Source organism: Arachis ipaensis, chromosome B8 (genome assembly GCF_059453495.1).
Source record: "Arachis ipaensis isolate K30076 ecotype BB chromosome B8, ASM5945349v1, whole genome shotgun sequence".
Lineage (NCBI taxonomy): Eukaryota > Viridiplantae > Streptophyta > Magnoliopsida > Fabales > Fabaceae > Arachis > Arachis ipaensis.
The window spans coordinates 23,744,676-23,767,897 of NC_142443.1; the positions used below are offsets into that span (position 1 = coordinate 23,744,676).

The 23,222-nt window shown below is 30.4% G+C and overlaps 1 protein-coding gene across 1 annotated transcript; it reads right to left on the reverse strand.

Annotated features, from left to right (window-relative positions):
* Positions 1-1,435: 1,435 nt before the first annotated feature.
* On the reverse strand, positions 1,436-3,817 carry NAC2 (NAC domain containing protein 2). The gene is made up of 3 exons (XM_016312721.3): positions 3,438-3,817; positions 3,005-3,312; positions 1,436-2,726 (listed from the first exon to the last, which is right to left on the reverse strand). Exons 1-3 carry the CDS (start codon positions 3,619-3,621, stop codon positions 2,130-2,132), a joined length of 1,089 nt encoding a protein of 362 aa, XP_016168207.2. The 5' UTR covers positions 3,622-3,817; the 3' UTR covers positions 1,436-2,129.
* Between the last annotated feature and the right edge of the window lie 19,405 nt (positions 3,818-23,222).

Below are 23,222 nucleotides of genomic sequence, written 5' to 3' on the forward strand. Positions count from 1 at the left end.
TGTGTACTCATATGGCCATGACGTTTTCCATTGTATAATTTTCTTTTTTAGAAAAAATATCGCATTAAAGTTCAATAATTTCATGATTCTTCTTTTAATAATTTTAGTTTAAACTTATTTTTTTATAAACACTTAAAAATGTTCATAAATTTTATTCATTCATTGCATTGTCATAAATTGTTTCTTTTAAATAAATGATTTTAATAGACAAAATACACAATCTACAAATAATACGTGTTTAAAATGATAATTTTTTTTTCCCTTTCTACTACTTGGTTGTTATTCTTGAATTCTCGGAAATTAGTTTAATTTAATATTTTCTGACAACAACAAATCTAGAAATTTGCGGCGACTGTTAAGTTGATTTGGTAAGGCGAAGTGTCACACTTTGCATACTTAAAATTTATATAAGTTTGTATAGTTTTATTTATTGGACTTGGTATAGTAGACAAAAAAAAGTGTGCTATCCTAATATATGGGGCTATACAAGCCAATGTTATTTTTAGATGGGAGAAAATAAGGAAATATAATAGACAGCATGAAAACTAGCTCCTGTTGTTACTCAATGGAATCATGTCATCACAAGCCACAGATTTTTAATTAACATTTTAAGAATTATATTATTTTTCTTTTTGATAAGATTAATATACTTGATTTTATTAATAAAAAAATTACTTGATTTTATGTAGGCAGTGCATCAACATCCACTAAGACACAATTAGAGTGTATATATATATATAGCTCCCAAGATGGCATTTTCTCCATTCATATTAATAGCATCATGTATTAAATATAAAACAAGAATATGAAAAATCTATTTGTTTTAATTATATTTAAAGCCATAGAAACAAAAAATTGCTTATTACTTAAAATGTGTTGCTTATTTTACTACAAATTTTTTTCTTGTTACCATCTTTAATAATTCAAAATTAAAGTTAATTTATTAAATAAAATAAAATAAAATACTAGTCACAAAAAACTTTTCATTCGCTAAGATGAGCAGTTGCAACAAAATTCATAAACTCAATTAGTGAGTAAAAACCGGAAAAAGCTAATAAGGCCCAAACAAAAGAATATAAAAATGATAATAAAGTTGCTCATGTATATATCTCCCTTCCTACCTCATTTAGGAAAGTGATGAAAATTATTTCATAACAAACAAATTAAATTTGCATACTTTATTAGTGTTTATATATGTTCTGATGCCTATATTCTAATATACCGATTTAGATTCATATAAAATGATTCTGGGAAAATGATAAAAGATATGAATAAGACTAATAACCTTCTAGCTATGTCACATGCAAAGAATCTACAAATAATTTGGCTTCCATATATATAATATGCTAAAATAACTAAATCCCATTATTATTTAGTACTTATATCTAATAAAACCAATAATATCAAGCTCTATAATATAAGAACAATAATAATATTAAGCAAACCATAATCCATAGTCATCACTAATAATAATGTTTCTACAGTATATGATGATCTTCTATACAAGGTTATCTCTTGTATCCTAAATCAAAGTATATTACAGCTCATTCTTTTTTTTTTTTTCAATTTCCTTTGTTCTCTATTGAATATATATGTGTACATGAAGAGCTACTAGCACAATCACTTTTTTTTCTTTACATACCAATAAAACAAGCAAATATCTCTATATATGTATAAAGCTATATTAAAGTTTGTCTAAAAATATCCATATATATGTGGCCTCACCTTAGGTTTGTTATTGCCTTCATCATATCAAGCTGCCTCCAAAGGTTGAAGTTTTTTTTTTTTTTTTTTTTTTTTTTTTTTTTTTTTTTGAGGCCATCATCATCATGATCTACTAATTTGATCCAATAATTTTTCCTAAACAACCAAAATCTCAAACACCAAATTAAAATCTTTACAATCTAAATTGGCTAGAGAGACACTAGTGTTAAGGTATCACCATCACCACCACCACTATAGCTGAGAATACTCATTCACCCTTCTAAACTAATTAAGTTCAATAATTTAATTTCTACATGTGCATGTCATCATCATCAATATTCAATATAGTATAATTAATTAATTAATTAACTAATTAATCACCACCTTAGAAATTAATTAAACATGGGAATTGTATGTATGTGTACCTAAGCATACCAATTCATCCCTTGAATTTGATAAGGTATTGTTCCCATGATGTTGTGTTGGTGCAATGAAGGGGTTTGAGGAAGTTGGTTCAGCAGAGTAGCAATAGAACTAGCACTAGTACCATTATTCTCTCCATGGTTATGATCTCCACTTTCCAAATTGAATCTTTTGTTGGAAGCAGCAACATCATCTTCATTCCAATAGAGAGATGATAGAGTCCTCTTGGTGTTTGAAGATGTAGTCATGGTTGGTACAAATGAAAGCTCTGCCTTATTACTATTATTGTTAATGGTGTTTGAGGCTGATCCCAACCCCAACATGTTTGGAGGAACAACATTGTTGTTGTTGTTGTTTCCTCCTCCTAGCATCATACCTTCCAGAAGATTCTGGTGATGGTGATGGTCGTTTTCCAACAAACCGTTGCTAAAGCTTGTTGACATTTTTGAGAGATGAAATCTTGCATTCATTTGCCCCACGTTGATGGAAGGAGGAATCCCTCCAATCATGTCATCCATAGAATCTTCCCTCTCATGTTCCATTGGAGACCTATGTGTGTTGTTCTTCTTGTAGATTCGGCACAATACCCAATCATCAAGCTACACAAAATCATCCGAATCAAATTAGCCAAATTTTATCAAAATAATCTTCCTCATATCTAAACAGATTAATAAGTAACTAATACGTGTTTACATATAATTAAACATCACATAAAATTTACAAGTTATCAATAATAAAAAAAAAAAAAGGTAAAAAATTAAATATTACTTATATACAAAAAATTAATTATTAAATTAGCTGTTATATGTATATATTTTATATTACGATGGATTTTTAGTGTATATTTAATATGGATGATAAAAAATAATTGACATACCCTTAGAGAGTTTTTCTTATTACCCAAGTCACAACCAGGAGGCCTATTGTTAGGTTTGTTATCAGCAAGTCTATACTCATGCATGATCCAATTTGTCTTTATCCCTCTCGGTGGCTTCCCTCCATAGAAGACCAAAGCCTTCTTCACACCCACCTTCTGGGTCCCACCGGAGGTCAGCACCGGCTTATCCGTCCCGGTTGCCTTCCAGTACCCGGAAGTTGCCGCCCTGTTTGGCCGAGCACCGTTCGGATACTTCCTGTCCCTTGGGCTAAAGAAGTACCACTCTTGCTCCCCAAACGTTGCCTTAGCTGAAAAGTAAAAAAATTCATAATTAAAACAAAAGAAAGCAAAACCCATTTTTCATTGGGATGTAAAGATTCAAACTTTGTAATTGTGTTCTTGTGGGGTGGGGTGAAAATTGTTGCTAACAAACCTGGTAGCTCCCATGGATCGAACTTGTAGAGATCAACCTCGGCGATGATGGCGACTGGGAGAGGAGCTGATGCAGCTTTCTTCTTGAGGTAGTGAACAACGAGCTCCTCGTCGGTGGGGTGGAACCGGAACCCCGGTGGAAGGTTCGGTTGTTGCGAACCGGTGGATGAGTCGGTGCTCTCCATATTTATGGATCTCTCACTCTTCTTCTTCTTCTTCTCCTTCTCTTCTTCCTTTTCCTTTCAATAATTCTCCCTCTTTTTTTATGGATTTGGTTAGTTGGTTGGTTGGTTCTGGCTACGGTGGATTCAGACGAAGATCACGTTAAGACGGAACGTCATGTGTTGTTTTGTTCTTGTAATTTGCATTACCCCTCAATAAGTGCTGAAGCTTGCGTTTTATATGTGGCATGGGCACCATCGGGTTTGATCCACTGAGGTAATCTCTATCTCTCCATCCTGTGCTCTCATGACGTGTCTCTGATGTTCAAGGACTGATATGTCTTTTCGTAAAGAGCAAAGTTTTCCAAGTTATAGTAAAATAGTTTTTAAAAAATATTAGCATTTATATTTGTTTTACCTTAGAATTATGTTAATTAATAGATTATTGTATGTATAATGTGAAATAATAGTGTTAGAGAATTCGTATATTTTATAATTTATGGTCATTAATTAATTATTATTAATATTTTTAATAGTATAAAATTATATTTAATAATAAAAATTATATTTTTTTGTGGTTAAATGTTGACTAAATTTTAATAAAAATATTAATTTTTAAAATTTTTTTTAGAGTGAAATTTAATTTTTAATATTTATTTAAAGGATAAATAAATCAATTATTTGATTAATTTAAATTTATTTTTTATTAAAATATGAATTTTTTAGTATACAAATAGTACTTTTAGTAATGGTTATGCATCATGTAATAAAAACAAAGTGTTTATATAAAATATGTTTACATTAATAAATATATTTATTACATAATATAATTTAAGTGGTTTGAAAATTGTTTAGTATGATAGATGACCATAATTACCTAAATTTTGTTTCTTGGGTGTTGACTTGTGTATGTGGTGTGTGAACACAGAACACTAAAGAGGGATGAGGTGGATGCGGGTGCATGCGATGAGGTGGGTACCTGATGATGACGTGAACTGGTATTCTGGCCGTTGAGAGCATGACACGTGGGATTCCAAATCATGTAGTGTTGACACGTGGGTGGGGGCCACAAAGGACAGTGCTATTTTATTTTTCCTTTTATATTTTTCACTGATAATGATATTATTGTAAAAAGAGAAAAGATAGAAGAAATTGAAAAGAAGGTATATTCATTGGAATGATAAGTGTATGTGGGGCGTGAGAGTGGAGATAAGATTTTCAGTCTCTCTTCTTGCTTTTAGTTGCGCAATTAGCACCATTAATTAACATGAGGGTAAACATGAAAATTACCACGTGGGACCCACTACTACCATCAAGGGATGGTAACAACAATAATACATCATTATTTCAAGTCATGGCATGGATCATGATTCATTATCATAATCAACATGCTATTAATGAATTCGATGCGTTTTAGATTTAATTTGGATAAATAATTTAAATAATAAATATTTATATTAAAAATAATTTATAAATAAATTATTTTATATTTAATTTTTTAATTTTAAAAATATTTATTTTAAAAGAAATATAATAAAAAATTTTATTATAAAAAATTTTATTTTTTTAATTTTTTTATAAACACTTAAATAACTTTTTAAAAAGTTATAATTTAATTTTAAAAATTACACTAAATATTAATACTATTATCTTTTATAAATTAAAAATTCAAAAAAATAATTTTTAAAACTTCGTAAACGGGCTTTAGATTGACCATGTTTGCGCACAAACAATTTAAGGGCTCATGAATATTAAGAATAATTTTAAGATATTAAATTGAAATTATATCAAAATAAAAATTGGTTATTATAATACATAATAGATATTAATTAATATTGTGAGAGATTCTTATTCTCTCTTTATAAGACTTTTATAAAGTTGGATCGAATGGAGTTAATAAAATTATTAAAAATAAAATTTAAAAGTCTATGGGAATTTAATGTAAAAGCCTTATTTAATTTATCTTAGCTTGGCTTTTTATCTTTCTGGTTGTTGTGTTCGTTTATATAGCTTTTTTTTTTATCTGATATATTTATACAACTAGACTTATTCTTAACTTATTTTTTATTAATTAAGAATATTATATTTTTTGTTAATTAAATAAATATTAATTTTTTATTTATTATATTTTATATTAATAATTTAAATTTTATAGAATAAGATACTAATCAAATTAACTATTTTTTTGTAAGATAATAAAAGTTAAAGGGTAAAGTATATTTTTTGTTTTTAAAGTTTGTTAAAAATTTTAAAAATACTCTTAAATTTTATTTTATTTCAATTTTGTCCTAAAAATTTTTTATTTACATTAAATTTACTCCTAACGACTAATTTTTCAAAAAAATTATGACCAATTTAAGAATAACTCCACAAAAGATAACAACTTAATGTAAGTAAATCAAACATATTATTTACCATTCGTTATTATTGTTAGATTAGTCTTAATTTTTTTAAATTTAGTTGTCAGATATATATTTGATATTTTGATACAAATCGAAAAGTTTCGAGACAAAATTAAAACAAAATAAAACTTATATTTAAAATATTTTTTAAAATTTTAGCATACTTTAGAAACAAAAAATATATTTTATCCAAAATTAAAAGTCTAAAATTTTCCTTTGTTGCCTCTAATAGTAGGTCATCTTCTAAAAGACACTCACGCTTTTTTTTAAGTTCATTAGCACTTACGGTATTTATATGATTATAGATTAATTATAAATAAATAATCATTTTGACCTCAAAAATTATAATTTTGACAAAATAAATCTTAAACGATATAAATAACAAAATAACTCTTTAAAGATATATTTTTTTGACAAACTAAAATAATATTTAGTCAATTTATTTATATATTTATATATGTTTGATTCAATTGGTCAAATAAAACATATATTTAGACAGATATCTTGCCATTTGAATATTTTAGAATCTATTTTTTTTTAAATCATAATTTTTGGAATGCAAAATGTCAATTTACTCTTAATTAGTAGAAGGGGATATAAACAAAACCGAAAGAATTACAACAAAAAAATCAGATAATATTCCTTTGTTGGATTATATCAATTTCGTGCATTTTGACTTGCACAATTGATGACGATGAAATATATTGCAGTATGGTAATGTAAAAACTACAATGGGGAAAGGAAGAATTATCTGGAAAATCATCCAGGTTAGATTTATCCTAATTAACTTATTATAAACAAAAATTAAATAATGATTAATGGGGTTTTCAATAAAGACATAAACCATGTGGATTTTGAGTTTTTGACACATAAATTATTTGTTTCTATTCTATTTCATATATATATATATATATATATATATATAGGCTATGCTCTTTACATATTACTATAGAAGTGCATATACCACTTATTGTTACTAATTTAAATTGTCCACTACTATATTTAGCTTTAAAAACCAATTCAATTATTAGTATTAAAGCGGCTAGCTGAGATAAATGAAACTAAATTAATTTATTATATTTTGCTATATCTCAAAAGTCTAATGACTAATTCACAAGCTTTATTTTTATTCCCTAGTGAATATCGAATTCAGAAGAGATAGCTAAGAGGCGCAGATTTTCATCCATTAATACCAACTATATATATACTTGTTTTACATGAAAAGAAATGAAAAGTATTTATCTTTGTACGTGAAAATTATTGGTTAATCTAACTTTTATGATGGCTGTTCACTTTTGCTAATTCAAGATATGTTAGAATTCTACTATAGACATCCATGTAGTTTTAAAACGGTTATCCTGGGTTATAGAGATTAGTTTAACATTACTTCATTAATTATCAATTACAAAAAATTTAAACCTTTTAGACAATATTAAAGTTAATAATTTTACATTTTATAAACTATAACATTAAAATGTCCTATAGATATAAACACAAGGAAATTAATATTACTTAATTTTAGTGAATCGCCAAAATTTACTTTGCTCTTGTATTTTTAGTTTTTTACATTTCTTTTTAATAATCGTATAAGGTAAAAAATTAATTAATAATAACAATAATATATATAAGTCATTCTAATATATTTCTATTACAGTATTTATGGTGGCTATGGTATTTTAGAAAGGATTGTTGAAATTAAAATAATATTTTTTTATTATTTAACAACACTTTTTATTATATAAGAATGTGAAAATATATTTATAGTCATTAGATTAATTTAAATAGTTAAAATTAAATGTGATTAACAAATTATACACAAACTGATACGAATTTGTATCAAGAATAGAGATAATTAGAGATAATCAGAGAGAATAGTAGAAAAATTCTTGAAATTAGAATCAATGAAAAAAAAATAAAATTTCTATTATATCATAGATATTTCATATTATTATATCATGTTCCTATTTATAGTATAAATTTTTAATTAAGCTATAGGCCAAATTATATAATGATACATAAATGCTATGCAAATACTGATCTATCAACATTTGAATTATATTTCTTCTATAATCTAAACCATGTTAGAGCCTTACCTTTGAGAAATTTGTCAATCTCCAAAAATCTTTGCTATTCAGTAGTTTTTTTTAGCATTCCAAAACTATTATGTGAGAATAAGCCAATGACAACCATCTCCATTACTATCAAACATAAGAGAGTTGTTCATGAAACACCATTTGATATAAATTTGTATTAAGAATAGAGAGAATTAGAGATAATAAAAAAAAATAGAAGAAAAATTTCTAAAATTAGGACTAAAAAAAAAATAAAGTTTTTATTACATCATAAATATTTTATATTATTACATCATACTCTTATTTATGGTATAATTCTCTAATTAAGTTATAAGCCCAATACTAATTCTATCACAAACAATGCATTTAATATAAATATTAAATTCATGAGAGAGAATACATTTAATGGGCAAATCATTATATTAAGCCATGAAGAGCAAAATTTTACACAAATCCGCCAAACCAAAATCTGGTTCATGAATCAATCAATCCACGTTTCTATATAGTTTGAACTAGGTCAATTCGAACTCAAACTACATGTAAATCGAATCAATGTGATTCGAACTATGTACACTCGCATACACCCACTAATTCGAATCAACCTGATTTGAATTACACACACAGTAATTCAAATCAGGGTGATTCGAATTACTCCCTAACACGCAATTCCAAGTAATTTGAAAGTGGTTGATTCGAATTACACAATGTTTAGTTCGAATTAGGCTGGTTCGAATTATATAGGGCTAAACGTGCAAAAGTGTAATTTGAATCACCCTGATTCGAATTAAGCTATGTGTAATTCGAATCAGTCTGATTCGAATTAGTGGGTGTGCGTGTGTGTAATTCGAATCAAGGTGATTCGAATTACATGCAAATCAAGTTCAAAACATGCTAATTCAAATTATATGCAAATGTGCATTGATGGATTCATGAACCAGTTTTTTATTTGATTAATTTGTGTAATTTTCTGCTCTCCTTAGCTTACTTATGTGATTTGCCCACATTTAATAGTCATTGTCTTTAATTTAATTAAAATATACCTTATAAATAAATTAAAATAATTAGATTTTTCACATAATTATAAAATATATAACAATTAAAAAAGTCATATACAAAAAATATTTTTAATAAAATAGAATTATAATTAAAAAATTTTCCCGTTTTATTTTCTCATTCAAAAAAGTAACAGTTTCTTAAATTTTTCTATTAGATTAAAAAATTATGAAAAAGGAACAGTTTCTGAAATTTCAATTATTATCTAATTTTTTTAACTAATATAATAATATAGTATAAATTATTTGTATAATTTAAAATATGTCATTTTTTATAACCATTGGATTAATTAAAATAGTTGAGATTAAAAATAACTAATAAATGATATACAAAAACTGCAATTAATATAGTCAGTAAATTTATGAGAGAGAATATATTTAATAGAATTGTGTTTTTTTCTTTTTAAGTAAAAGAAAGACTCGAACCTATGGCCTCTTAGATGAGTATTAGGAAACTATGCCATTTAAATTATAATTTATTGGCTATTTAATAGAATTATATTTATAGTCATTATCTTTAATTTTTATTAAAATATACCTTATAAATAAATTAAAATAATTAGATTTCACATCATTATAAAAAATATAACATAATTAAAGAAATCATATACAAACAATATTTTAAAAGAAAATGGAATCATAATTAAAATTTTTGGCGTTTTGTTTTTCTCATTTAGAAAAGTAATTGTTTCTTAAATTTTAATTAGAGTAAAATATCATTTTTGTCCCCAATATTTGGAGTAAGTCACAAACTTATCCTTAACGTTTTAATCGTCCTATTTATATCCATAATGTTTTAAATTCATATCAATGTTATCCTATTTATTGTTAACTTTTAATAATAACAAAAAAAAAACCCTTTCTCTCTCTCTCAACTATATGAACCCAAACCAGAAAGGAAAAATAAAGAAAAAGAAAAAAAATGCAAAACTAGATTTTCTGCCACCACTCCTCTGTTGTTATATCCGCTGCAACCCCAACACACCTTCCTTTTCGACTCCAATACTTCCTCTTCGCAACCTAGTTCCTTTCCTCAGTCTCAGAGAAGAATGGTGAGGTTGGGTTCGTTTCAACGTGCACGAGCCATGCTCTCTCAAGCTATGCCTCTGCCTCGCTAACACTTGAATCCGAACTTCCTCTTCGCAACCTGGTTCTTTCCCTCAGTCTCAGAGAAGAAAATGGCGACGTTGGGTTCTTTTCAACATGCACGAGCCATGCTCTCTCAAGTTATGCCTCTGCCTCACTAACACTTGCAGGTCTCTAAGTACCTCCTAACCAACGACTTTCACAGATTCTCTCCGAACTCTGATTATAACCGCTATGGCATTGAACCCACTTTTAGAGATTCCTCTCAACATTTCAATCCACAAACCCAAAATCACCAATGGAAACCCTCATCTTATCAATAATTTCCCTCACTAAAACCAGAATCAGAACTCCTATCAACCTCACAATGCAACTCGTTAGTTTTTCGACCAGGGTCGAAACCATGCTCATAATCAGCATAGTCAAAACTATTCTCAATAGAGACCACCACGACCACCTACATCCCAAAATCAAAACTTTCAGAAGGTGGAGGGCGCAAACCAACACTACAAGAAAAATGCTGAGAATTGTCGGAGTTACCGTCGGATTTAGCGGCGGTAATTATCGTCGGATTTGATGAAAAATTCGCCATGTACATAAATTATCGTCGGATAGTGGCTTTCGACGGTAAAACCGCCGGTAAATTTTGGCGGGAAACCACGAGAAATGGGGGCCAACTATTACCATCAGATGTACTAGCGGACTAATTTAACGGTAACCACGTTTAATGGAAACGCTGCGTTTTGGTGATTTGAACTGCGTCACCGTCGAATATGTCCACCGGTAACAGTGCCCTAAAATGGAACCACGAACCCCTCCCCCTTCATTTCGAATTCCTCTCTCTCTCTCTCTCTCTCTCTCTCTCTCTCTCTCTCTCTCTCTCTCTCTCTCTCTCTCTCTACCCTCTCACCTCCCAATCTCCCTAGCCCCTGCCGCCGCTGCCGCAACCGCCTTCGTCACTGCTGTGCCCAGCCCTGCCGCCGCTGGAAAGATCGCTGCCGCCTCCAATCGGTTCGTTCTCTGCTCTCTGTTCCTGCCGCATCACACCCCTTCCCTTTCATGTTCTTGATTAAAATTCCTTCTAATTCATGTTTAGTTAGTTTGATTTTAGTAGTTAATTAGTTAGATTAATTTACTATTTAGTAGATTTTAGGTGGTTAGGATAGATTAGTTTAGTTTATTGAATTCTGATTTTAGCTAAAAGTGTTTAGAATTCTTCTGAGTTGTTGATCAATTTGCTGAAAATTGCTGCTGAGATTGGTTGAAACTTATTTAATTGTGTGAAAATTGCTACTATTTTAATTGTTTGGATAATTATGAACTCTCTGCATTAAGGTTATTTTTGCTAAAAAGTGGAGTGTTTTGATTGTAGTACAGATGTGCATGAGGCTTGTATGAGTATATATAATACAAGTCTGAGTGCTTACTTTTTTTAATTATAAAAAGTATTTTTGTTTAATTTTTATAAATGTTTAATAAAATTTAATATTTATTTTAATACTTTTATATAATAGATAAATTATTAATTTAGAAAAGAGTGAATGCTTTGAAAGTTAGAATGTTTTGAAAAATTGTTAACAATGTTAGAATACTTTGAAAAGAAAATAAGATAGAATAAAGTTAGAATGCTTTAAAAGTCTAGTAAATGTTTGAAGCCTCTAAGCGGATGGATTAGGATTTTAGGATTCATAAATATTTATTTTGGATGGAACCCTTGAAGAGTGGAGAAATCCAAATTTTAGGGGAGAATGTCAAAATTTTTATAAGATCCTGTTTGATTTATCATATGTACCTTCTCTTCTAGTTGTTTGATTACAACAATGTCATATTATTTATTTTTGTATTTAACTAATTTATGTAATTTATACATGATATTTTTATTTTTGAGAAACTCTAATGCAATATATTTCAATATTGAAAAATGATTGTGTCTTTGGTGTGACTCAAGCCTTATTAATATAATTACTGTATTGAGTGTGTTAATATGCTTTAGAGTTAGTGAATTTAATTATGTTTTGATTAATGTTAGTAATATATTTACTGTGCAGACATGACCACAGCTAACAGGGGTAGGTCGAGTGGATTATGGTCGTGGTAAAGGGCGGGATACCACCAAATCTCCCAGGGCTGTCCAGTCATCGCCCTCTACCCCAGCCATCCCGTCGATCCATGTGACGTCACAGGCCGGTCCGTCAAACTAGCAGTTTATCATGGTCCTGAACTCGAACTGGGTGCCTCCTATTGCTATGCCCCTCTTGCAGATGCATCGACAATAGAGCCCGCGGGGGATGATACCTCCAATGCCCCTGAGCAGGATGCCCCTCCACCACTGACCGTCATCCAGCTGCAAATTTGGCCCGATGGCTTGCAGTCGTGAGTTTAATTTTTTAATATTATGTTTGCTTACCTTAAGTTTGTTTATGTCAAGTTTGTTTATCTTTTGGTTGTTTATCTCATGCGTTTGTTAATGTGAAGTTTTTTTCTCTAACAGGTTTGCACCAAACTCTTATGCGTGCACACGAGAGATTACCGAGGTAATCAAGTCCATGTACGACAGTGTGTGGCCGACCTACACGCAGGTCTCGGCTGATGTGAGAGAGCGGTGGTTTCAAAAATGGGTGGTAAGAACCCAATTTCATTTGAATTACTTAAATGTATAGAAACTGTATTTAATTCCGACTAACTAATCTTCGTGAATCACTTTGTGCAGCTGAAGTTCATATAGGTCCCAGAACACAACGTCATCATCAGGACGACCTTTGACCACCACGCTGCAAAACGGTTTCAACAGGCATTCGTGAGGGCAAATAACACCTGATGAAATGGATCCGTCCGAACATCCTGTTTGAGTTGGAGGATTATTTTAGAGATAATGACGGCTTCAAGCGCTGCCACCTGACGAACGTCGCTAACAAGGCTTCGCCCTAATCGTCCAGGTATACGGGTGGGTCGTCGACTTTCATGAAAACAAAGTCCAGACTGGCACAAATATTGGTTTAATTTATTATTTTAGTAGTTACTTGAATTAGTTTTAGTGGATTTAGGTGGTTAGGATATGTTAGAATAGGTTAGATTAGGCTCTCAGATTGATTGAAAATGTTAGTTTACTAAACTGTTTGCTGATTCCTACTGCTAAAATTGTTTGGAAAATGCTGGACTAGGAAAATAATGGTTGATAATTGGTTTGGATGAAACCCTTCAAGGATGGATAAATCCGAATTTCGGGAGAGAGTTTGTAAAAATTTTTATAAGATTTTCAGTGAAATCGAGAAAACTAAAATTACGTTTTTGACTTTTGAATTAAGATTTCCTGCTTCATATGTACTTGTCTGTCATTGTTTAATTTGTTCATTTATTTCATTATTTGGTTGATATGTTAACTTGTAGTATAAGTCTTTGGATCGGGAGGCAACACTGGCGGATACCTTCAAGTATACTCATACTTTGAAGGCAAACAATGAGAGATTTGCTGACAAGCAGTCGGTGGCCCAGTATGTGAGTTTGAATTTCAACTTTATTTGGTTTAAACTCAATTATTGAACTATTATGCTAATCATAACTCTCGTGTGTGACGCAGGGGGAGTATCAATAGAGGTTGGAGGCCGCGACCTAGCAATCTTAGCTGCCTAGTGGAGCCGACGAAGCCGGCTCCGATACCTCCATCGTGGATCCTGATAGGACTTAGCGCTAGACCGCCTCCGAACCCCATAAGAATTGCCAGTTTGGGTTGGGCTCCTTCTTCGCCATTGACCTCCGCTCGTCCGGCTTGCAGCTTCCTTTACCTCTGCCTTTGCCACCAGCCCTGCTGATTCCCAGGAAGTTGTCGACTTGAGGGAGGAGGTGTAGAAGCTGACACAGGAGCTTCACCAGCAACACGAGCAGTCTGAATAGAGGTATCAAGAGATTCTTACACACGTTACCGTTAGCTCAGACCTGACAGAAAAGCTGGAGCAGCTCGAGCGGTTGCGATAGAAAATGGAGGAGTACAGCCAGCAGATGCGCGCTGGAGGCAACGCGTTGTTGGTTCCAGCGGCGCCATTGCTGGTGGGGCACCCACCTCAGCCCCTTCACCGCCGCCTGAGCAGGGAGACCACGACGACGACAATGACTATCGGTATCTGTAAGGGTCTTTCTTTTAGTTCTATTTCTTTGTCCACTTCATTGTACTATACTACTGTAACATTCATTTGTATTCTGACTGTTTATTTTTAATAATATAATTTGTTGATTTCTGCTAATTTTATATTTCCACTATTAATTTTGTTATTAATAAGAGTTTTAATCTTAGATTTCTGCTAATTATGACTAGATTGTGCCCAAAAAAAATAAAAATAAAAAATGACTACCATCGAAATTACCGTTGGATTGATTTGACGGTAACTTTTGGCGCCATTTGTTCGACGATAATCAACAACCAGTCTTGACAAATCCATGGAAATACGGACGAAAAATTCGTCGGTAATTAGCTTCGGACAAAAATTCCGACGATAAGCAGTTTCCAGTGACGTTTATACCGTCAACTCTAGGACGACAGTAATGCCATTTTCGGCATAATTATTTGCTTAATCCGACGATAAATTCAACGGTACTCAGCATTTTTTTTGTAGTGCATGAACCGGCAGAAGAGAGGGTGATGCGACCACCATCAAAGCCACTGCATCTGAACTCACACGCGGTGCTCTTGGTCGGTGCCGACGATGCTACAAAGCTGAATAGAGGAGTAGGAGCTGAGGAAGAAAAAGCAACAGATCTGACCTTATGTAGCGGCCTTCGCGAAGGGAGAGCAGATGCTCGCATCGAGGGCTCGTTTGATGGTGAAACTCGGGGCGAATATCGTGCTCAATATTGGGTGGCCGTCGTGGGAGACACAAAGAAAAAGGAGGTGCGTGCAGGTACGGCTAAAAGCCATGGAGTTAGCAATGAAATGAGTGAGGAAAAGTAGTGGGTGTTATCTGTTTTAGGGTTTGTAGGTGTGGAAGTAGAAGAAGGCGAGGTTGTGTTTTTGATACAGAGTACTGAGAAAAAGGAGAGAGAAAGTACATAGAATGGAAGAAGGAAGAAGAAAAATGTTTTTTTAACTCATTAGGATTTTTTTTATTTCTGTTAGTGTTCCGTTAATGTAGATGACGACAGGATAACATTGAATCAATTTTTAAACGTTAGGGATACAAATAGGATGATTTAAACGTTAGGGACAACTTTGAGACCTATCCCAAACGTTGGGACAAAAATGATATCTTACTCTTTTAATTATTATCTCATTTTTTGTTCTCTTAATGACATGAAATTATTAAATACCTACTTTTTTTAATGAAAAATAAAATGTGAAATTTTTTTATATGATTCTATTTTTTTTTTAATATTGTTTGTATATGATATTTTTAATTATGTTATATTTTTATAATTATGTAAAATCTAATTAATTTAATTTATTTATTAGATATATTTTAATAACAATTAAAGACAATAACTATAAATACAATGACTATTAAATGTATTCTTTCTCATGAATTCAATGACTATATTAAATATATTGTTGGTATATTATTTATTAGTCATATTTAATATCAACCATTTAAATTATTCAATGGCTATAAATATATTTTCACATTCTCATATAAGAATGTCATTCTCTACAACTAAATAAAATATTTAATCAAGTTCAACCAAATTGTTATAACCGGTTTTCACATCACGTGTGCACAGTTGTAGTGACAAATCTAAAAATTTTAAGTTGTGGGAACAAATATATAACATATAAAAATAAAAAAAAATTACATAAACATATAGAAATATATGTAATTAAATAATGTAAAAAATATTCAACAATCTTTTATTATTCATATTAGTATATCATCCATATTTAAACTTTAATATTAAATGTTAAATACATATAATAATAGCAAGTGTGAGATTAATCAAGATGTATAATAGATTAATTTTTTTTAACCAATAGATTTTTTATTTGAGTATTCAAAATAGTGAAGCACATTTTTTTATGAATTATTTGTGATGAATGATATTTTAGAAAAAAAATGCACCAAATTCCTCATATATATATGTTATATATTTTATAAGTTACTTAATAATTATTCAATCGTTTAATAAAAACTTAAATATGATTTCTAATAATAATAATAATAAAAGAAATTAGATAGATAGATAGATAAATAGATAGATAGATAGAAGTACAACATTTTTTACTCAACTAATTTTTAAATGAGTTTTATTCAATTTATGTTTGAGAATTAATTATCAAAAGATATATGTAATTTATTAGTAAATATTAAAGTTAAGTAGAAAAATATAAAGTTCAACTAAATAAATTTATTAATGAAATATTTTCACAATGTTTTGTTTTTTATTAAGTTAATTTAATATATAGGATCTTGCTAATATGTATCCTAAAGACATATTTTAAGAATCAACTATGATAGGTGTCTATTAAAATTAATTATTAGTATATAATATACATTAAAATATAAAATACACACTAAAAATGAGTTAAACTATATATAGAGAGAGTAAAGTATTATTTTTGTCTCCAACGTTTGGGATAAGTCTCAAATTTGTCATTAACGTTTTAATCGTCCTATTTATATCCCTAACGTTTTAAAATCGTATCAATGTTATCCTTCCGTCAATTTTGTTAAAATCCTTTAATAGAATATTCTAATACCTCTCTCTCGATCTCTCTTTTTTTTCGGACCAGACCAATCCGACCCAAATCCCAAAGAACCTAACCTAACCTGAGACTAGAACCCATTCATTACCTAATGCCAAGTTCAAAATTTCATCTTCTTCCCTCGTTCAACTTCATCTTCTTCCTTCGTTCAGCCACATCATGAGCATCGTCAGCATCAATCATCTGTGACCGTCCTGCCAAGCCCAAAGTGCCCAAGACAATTATCGCTTATCGTCACCAAGGTACTTGGAATACCCGACCCTCATGTCAACTCCAACACCGTACTCTCATGGCCCAAAAATGCGACGTTGAGATATGCTCCGCTGCACAGTTCCCCAAACTTAGCCCCAACAACTCTCACAAGTACAAATCCTCGAAATTGAAGATTCCTCATCGGCCAAGTTGAAGAGTCCCCTGACCCTGCGACCTCCTTCTTCCAATCTGCTGAAGAGGAAACTCAGTCCCCATCGGATCTTTCGATTCTGGTGTTAGGGTATTTCACTGTCTGAATGTAGTGCTTCAGAGGCTTTTCTTTGTTTTTTTGGTCCATGTTCTTCTTATTCTCCTTGATGATGAGCTTTGTGGCCTCTACCGCATAGTGGTGTTCGAGGAACCTCTCTCCCAGAGAGGGAGCGGCGCCGTCGGTTCTATCAGATTCCGCGGACAAACGCGATTTTGGAACTGGAAGAGGATGAGGGTTCGTGATTTGGGATTTTGGAAAGGAAACCTCATGCAATTTTAAAGAGAGATGAGTCTGATACAGAGATTGGAGTGAAGCATGGTCACCTTCTTTCGCCTCCGCGAGCTCAGCCTGCACGCGCCATCGTCTCCCATCCTTATAGCGACTGGTCGCTGTTCTGCTCTTGTTGTTGCTGCGGCGGCGCTGCTTCACCGGTGGGGTTGTACATTTTGTATGGTGATGGCGCGACAATAGAGTGCAAGTGAGAAGAGAAAGGTTTTTTTTTTGTATTTTCTGTTTTGAGAGAGGTTTTTTATTATTAATTTTTTTAAAGATTTTTAACAGAGTTAACGGTATGATAACATTGATACGATTTTAAAACGTGAAGGATAAATTTGAGACTTATCCCAAACGTTAGAGACAAAAATGATACTTTACTCATACATACATACATACAATATATATATATATATACTAGTGGCTGATTAATTCTAGTGTACGTAGCATTTTTGTTTAAGAAAATTATAAAAAAATTTATTAAAAGTAATTAAAAAGATAAGCTATTTTATAATTTTAATGTATTAAATATATTAAAAGTTTAAAAAATTTATTATTACACTTTTAAAACATATCTTTAAGATACAAAATAGTTAAATTTATTAAATAAAATAAATTTTTTATACAAAATTTAATAAGATACATTTTATTCTAATATAGGGAAAAACAGAATTTTATAATGGGGACACACACGCACATATATATATATATATATATATATATATACTTTCTTGTACATTTTAAAAATGGTAGTGGGACACTTGCTCCCACAAACTCAAAGGTGGATCCGTCTCTGCATGCGCGTACTCTTCTTTTTCTTCTTCTTCTTCCTCCTCTTCATCCTTACAGCCCTGCTACTGCTTCTCTTTATTCTCTTTTTTTTTTTCATCTTTCTCTTTCATTATCGTCATCATCACCACTACCACCACCACCTCCATCTACTCCTCTTCCTCCTCCTTTTTCCATTTGAATTTCTTCTTTTTCTTCTCCTGCTCTATCATAATCATCATCATTATCGCTATCGCTATCGTTATCATTATCGTCTTCTTCTTCTTCTTAATTATACCTATAGTAGTTTCGTTTTCGAAAATAAAGTACGATGCAAGTTCAGATTAGTTAAGCCAGAGAGAATTAGATCATTATTCTAAATCGAATCAACTCAACGAGGTTTGATTTGTTCCTTTGATTAATGTAGTTCGTGAGTAGTTGATGCTCGTGTAGTAGTTTTGTATACGAGTTAAATAATTTTGTTTTTCTTTGTGAAAATCAGTGTCGATGATTAAGGATTTGGATTTGAATAGAATCTAGAAGTCTTGAATTATTTTTTTGATCAATTTATTTTTTTTATGTTTAATGATAGTTTTGGTGTTGTTTAAAATATAATTTGGTGCAAGGTAGAATTAATTTTGGTGCTGTGTAATTTGTTACGGTTACTTTGATATATAATTTTATGGTTGATGTTATTGGCTCTTATGCTATACATTCGGTGCTAAATAGAATTAGTTATTATGCTTTTTACTTTAATGTGATTTCTATTTAGCAATGAGATGATAAAATTCTTGATTATGAATTTGAACAATTTCGGTGTTGTTAGTTTAAAATAGTGTTGTGCTTATAGCTTCCTTATGTTTTTGCAGTTTTTGTGTGATGTTGATGAGCAGTCTGTGCTAAAGTTGGGATGACTTTCAATATATTTGAAGAAGTTGAAAAGTTTTACAAAGATTATTCTACATTTGCAAATTTTTTTACTAAAATAAGAAATACAAATAGGAAGAGAAATCAAACTAAGAAAAATAATAAATATGACTTAAATGACACCAGAACCACTATAACTCTCTTGTATGATCTAATTACATCAAATCCAAGTCAATGAGACCAAGTACACCTTATGTAAATCAGAATGGCATCGAAATTATTTAATGATGACGACACACAAACTTAGTTCAGAACAAGCACACAAACAAGACTCAATCAACCATAAAAACACATTCAAATCAATTTTGGATAAGAAAAAGCCATTAATATAGCTTAAATGACACTAGAAATAACTACAACTCTCTTGTATGACCTAATTACATCAAATCCAAGTTAATAAAATCAAGTGCACCTCATTTAACTTAGAATGACACCAAAATTACCTAATAATGACAATCGAAAATATTTGGTATCCAAAGAAAATCAGCCAAAAACAGCCATAACTTGCCTTATTTAGCATTCATTAATTGTTGCGACAATTAATGAATGCTAAATAAGGCAAGTTTTGTCTGTTTTTTTGTCTCCCTAGCATTACCCGTAAATTCAGTTCAGAACAAGCACACAAATAAGACTCAATCAACCACAAAAACACATTCAAATTAATTTTAGATTAGAAAAAGTCATAAATATCACTTAAATGACACTAAAATCACTACAACTACCTTATATGACTTAATTATAACAAATCCAAGTTAATGACAACAAGCACAACATTTATTTAACTTAGAATGACACCGAAAGTAATTAATGATGAAGATATATGAACGTAATTCAGAACAAGCACACAAACAAGACTCAATCAACCACAGAAAGACATGCATGTAAAGTTTAAATCCAAAAAAATAATTAATATGATGCTCATAATTCTTGTTCATTCTCTTAACAAAATCTTGTGTCACGGTTAAAAAATTTCGATGTCAAAATTGAGAAACTTCTATGTCACGATTAAAAACTTTTTGGTAATATTTTTTAATAAATTTTGCATAACTCAAAACTCATCCTCATCTTCTTCTTCATCATCATCTTCTTCCCCTTATTTTACCTTCACATAATTCTTCTTGTTTTACCTTCTTAACAAGAATAAAAACAAGAAAAATCAAATACAAAAGAAGAAATACATATTGCTGCAAATTATCAGGAAGGGGAGGAGAAAAAGAAAAAAATATAGTAATAAGATCAGCAATAAAAGAACGATGATGAGGAGAAAATACGTGAAGAAGAAGAAGAAAACAGCAATAAAAGAACGATAATGAGGAGGAAACACGGGAAGAATGAAGAGGAACACACAAACGTTCACTTAGTAGGGATAGTTGGAGCGTGTTTTGTTGGGTTTGAACCAACTTAGTTAGACTTGGTTGACAAAAAAACTTGAATATATATATATATATATTTTCAACCATAATTTAATAATTGATTATACTATTTAGGGTTAAGTACTTTTTTTGTTCCTAAGGTTTTGAGTCAAAATCAAAATCGTTCTCGACCTTTTTTCTTATTAAAATCATCCTCAGCGTTACAAAACATTATAAAATCATCCTTTTGTCCATGAATGACATTTTTTAGATACTGTTGCCCTTAAACAAAAATAAAAAAAAACCCTCCCCACCCTCAACACTAACCTCTGCATCATCATCACTATCACTATGCACCTCTGTCTGTCTCTCTCTCTTCCCCTCTCTCTCTCACTAATGGCGAGAATTTGATATGAGAATAGAACAAAGGAGTTTGATAGATTTAGAAATATTGGTAGAGAGAGAGAGAGAGAGACGACTGATGGAAGACTCTCTAGGAGCAGACCCAGTAGAGAGAGAGAGAGAGAGAGAGAGAGAGAGAGAGAGATGTGCATAGCTGGTGATGATGATAATATAAGAGATTAGTGTTGAGAGTGGTGGGAGTAGAGAAATTTTTTTTTTGTTTAAGCGTAAAATTGTGTAAGAAATATTACTTTTTATAAAAAGGATGATTTTTAAATGTTTTATCCTATGATGCACGCACACTGACATGGACACGGGACACGACACGACACGACACTGGACACCTCGACAGGCGGATTTTAAAATCTTATATGACACGGGGACACACATACATATAAAATATAAAGTATTTTTTAAATAAATTGTAATGATATTTTGATATTTTATTAATATTAAAATATAAATTAAAATTTTTAATTATTTTTAATGTCTTATTTTAATTATAACAAGTATTTAAAGTATTTTTTGTTTTAATAAATAATAATATATACTATATCTAAATTTATTTTAAGAATATATGTTAAGAATAAGACTGGACACGCTGACACGTGATGGTATTTAGGTGTGCCAAGACATGTCCGGAGAAAAATTTTTTATTTTTTATTAAGACACGGTTGGACACAGCAGAGACGCGTGTCGGACGAATGTCGGTGAGTGTCGTGTCCAAAATGTATCCGACACGCGGATACGACAACTCAGCAAAATATCCGTGCTTTATAAGTTTTATAACAATGAGGATGATATTAATAAAAAAAAAGTCGAAGATAATTTTAATTTTGATTCAAAATGTTAAGGATAAACAAAATACTTAACCCTACTATTTATTTATATATTTTATATATGCCTCAAATGTCATCAATCACTTATGTCAAAAGTTAAAATTTATATATATAAATATATTAATGATACATAAGCTTTCTTTTTTATTATTTTATTTTATTTATTATTTTTTTTTTATTTTATGTTAGAATATTTTCTTTTGAAATAACAATTATTGAGTTACTTTAATTTTGACCTTTTTTTATTATACAAATTGTAATATCATGCAAAAAAATTATTTATTTTAAAAATTTAAGTTGATATATATATATATAAAGGATTATTATACATCCTTTCTCGTCTCTTCTAGCAAGAGTCTTTTGTAGAATTTGCATAGACCTTTTTTTAGTTTGACTTATATTAAAGTTCTTTAGTTAGATACAAACATTTATTTTTGGACTTTTTTTTCCCGTAAAAATTCTAATATTACATTATGAGAACACTTATTTTAAAATGTTAAATTTATAACTAAGGATGTATAAATAATTATACATCTTACAAAAAAGTGTTATATAAATTTGATATGCTAGTAATAAATTTTTTGCTGTTTTTTATTTTATATATATATAGTTGTTACGAGCAGAACACTACTTTTGTTATGAAGCAGCTGATACAATATTGGAAGCATTTTAGCTATGCTAGGCGAATTAAAATGTTTCAGTATTTTTAGTTTTAATCTCAATTATAAAATATATATATACAAAAGTATATGAAATTAATTTTTAGCCAATCAATATTAATTAATTTTAAGGTTTAGATTTATAATTTACAATTTAAGATAAAAGTTTTTTTTAGGATTTAAAATTTAAAATAAATAAAATAATTTTAAAAAAGTTTAATTGATGTTAATTGAAAAAAAAAAAACTAATTTCCTAATATTATTCACTATATATAACTAAAATTAATTATTAAAATACTATAAAGTATCTTAATTCCTAGCATACCTAAAATAAACTCTATAATATTTAACTTTGCTTCCGAATTGTTACTACTGCCATATATATATCTAAGTACATGGCCACACATGCAAATGCAGCAGAGATAGAGAAATAACTAAAAGCATGAAGATGAGACAAAAAGCTAATAAGGGTCATTATTTTCCAACAATATTATCAATTGGTTTCAATCTAGACCGGTGGAAGCTGCAAAAATCTTCTTCAAATGAGAGGGCCAGAGGGGTTAATAAATCATGGTGGGGTCCAGGTGCTGGTTCCACGATCGACTACCGGGTCCCATTTAGAGTCACTAGCCATGACCCACGATC

What these genes read in the sequence shown, in the direction of transcription:
- NAC2 (XM_016312721.3), bottom strand. Translation starts at nt 3,621, where the DNA reads ATGGAGAGCACCGACTCATCCACCGGTTCGCAACAACCGAACCTTCCA. An exon ending in CGATCCATGGGAGCTACCAG is followed by an intron (nt 3,313 to 3,437) that starts GTTTGTTAGCAA and finishes TTTACTTTTCAG; the next exon opens with CTAAGGCAACGTTTGGGGAG. An exon ending in ATAAGAAAAACTCTCTAAGG is followed by an intron (nt 2,727 to 3,004) that starts GTATGTCAATTA and finishes GATTTTGTGTAG; the next exon opens with CTTGATGATTGGGTATTGTG.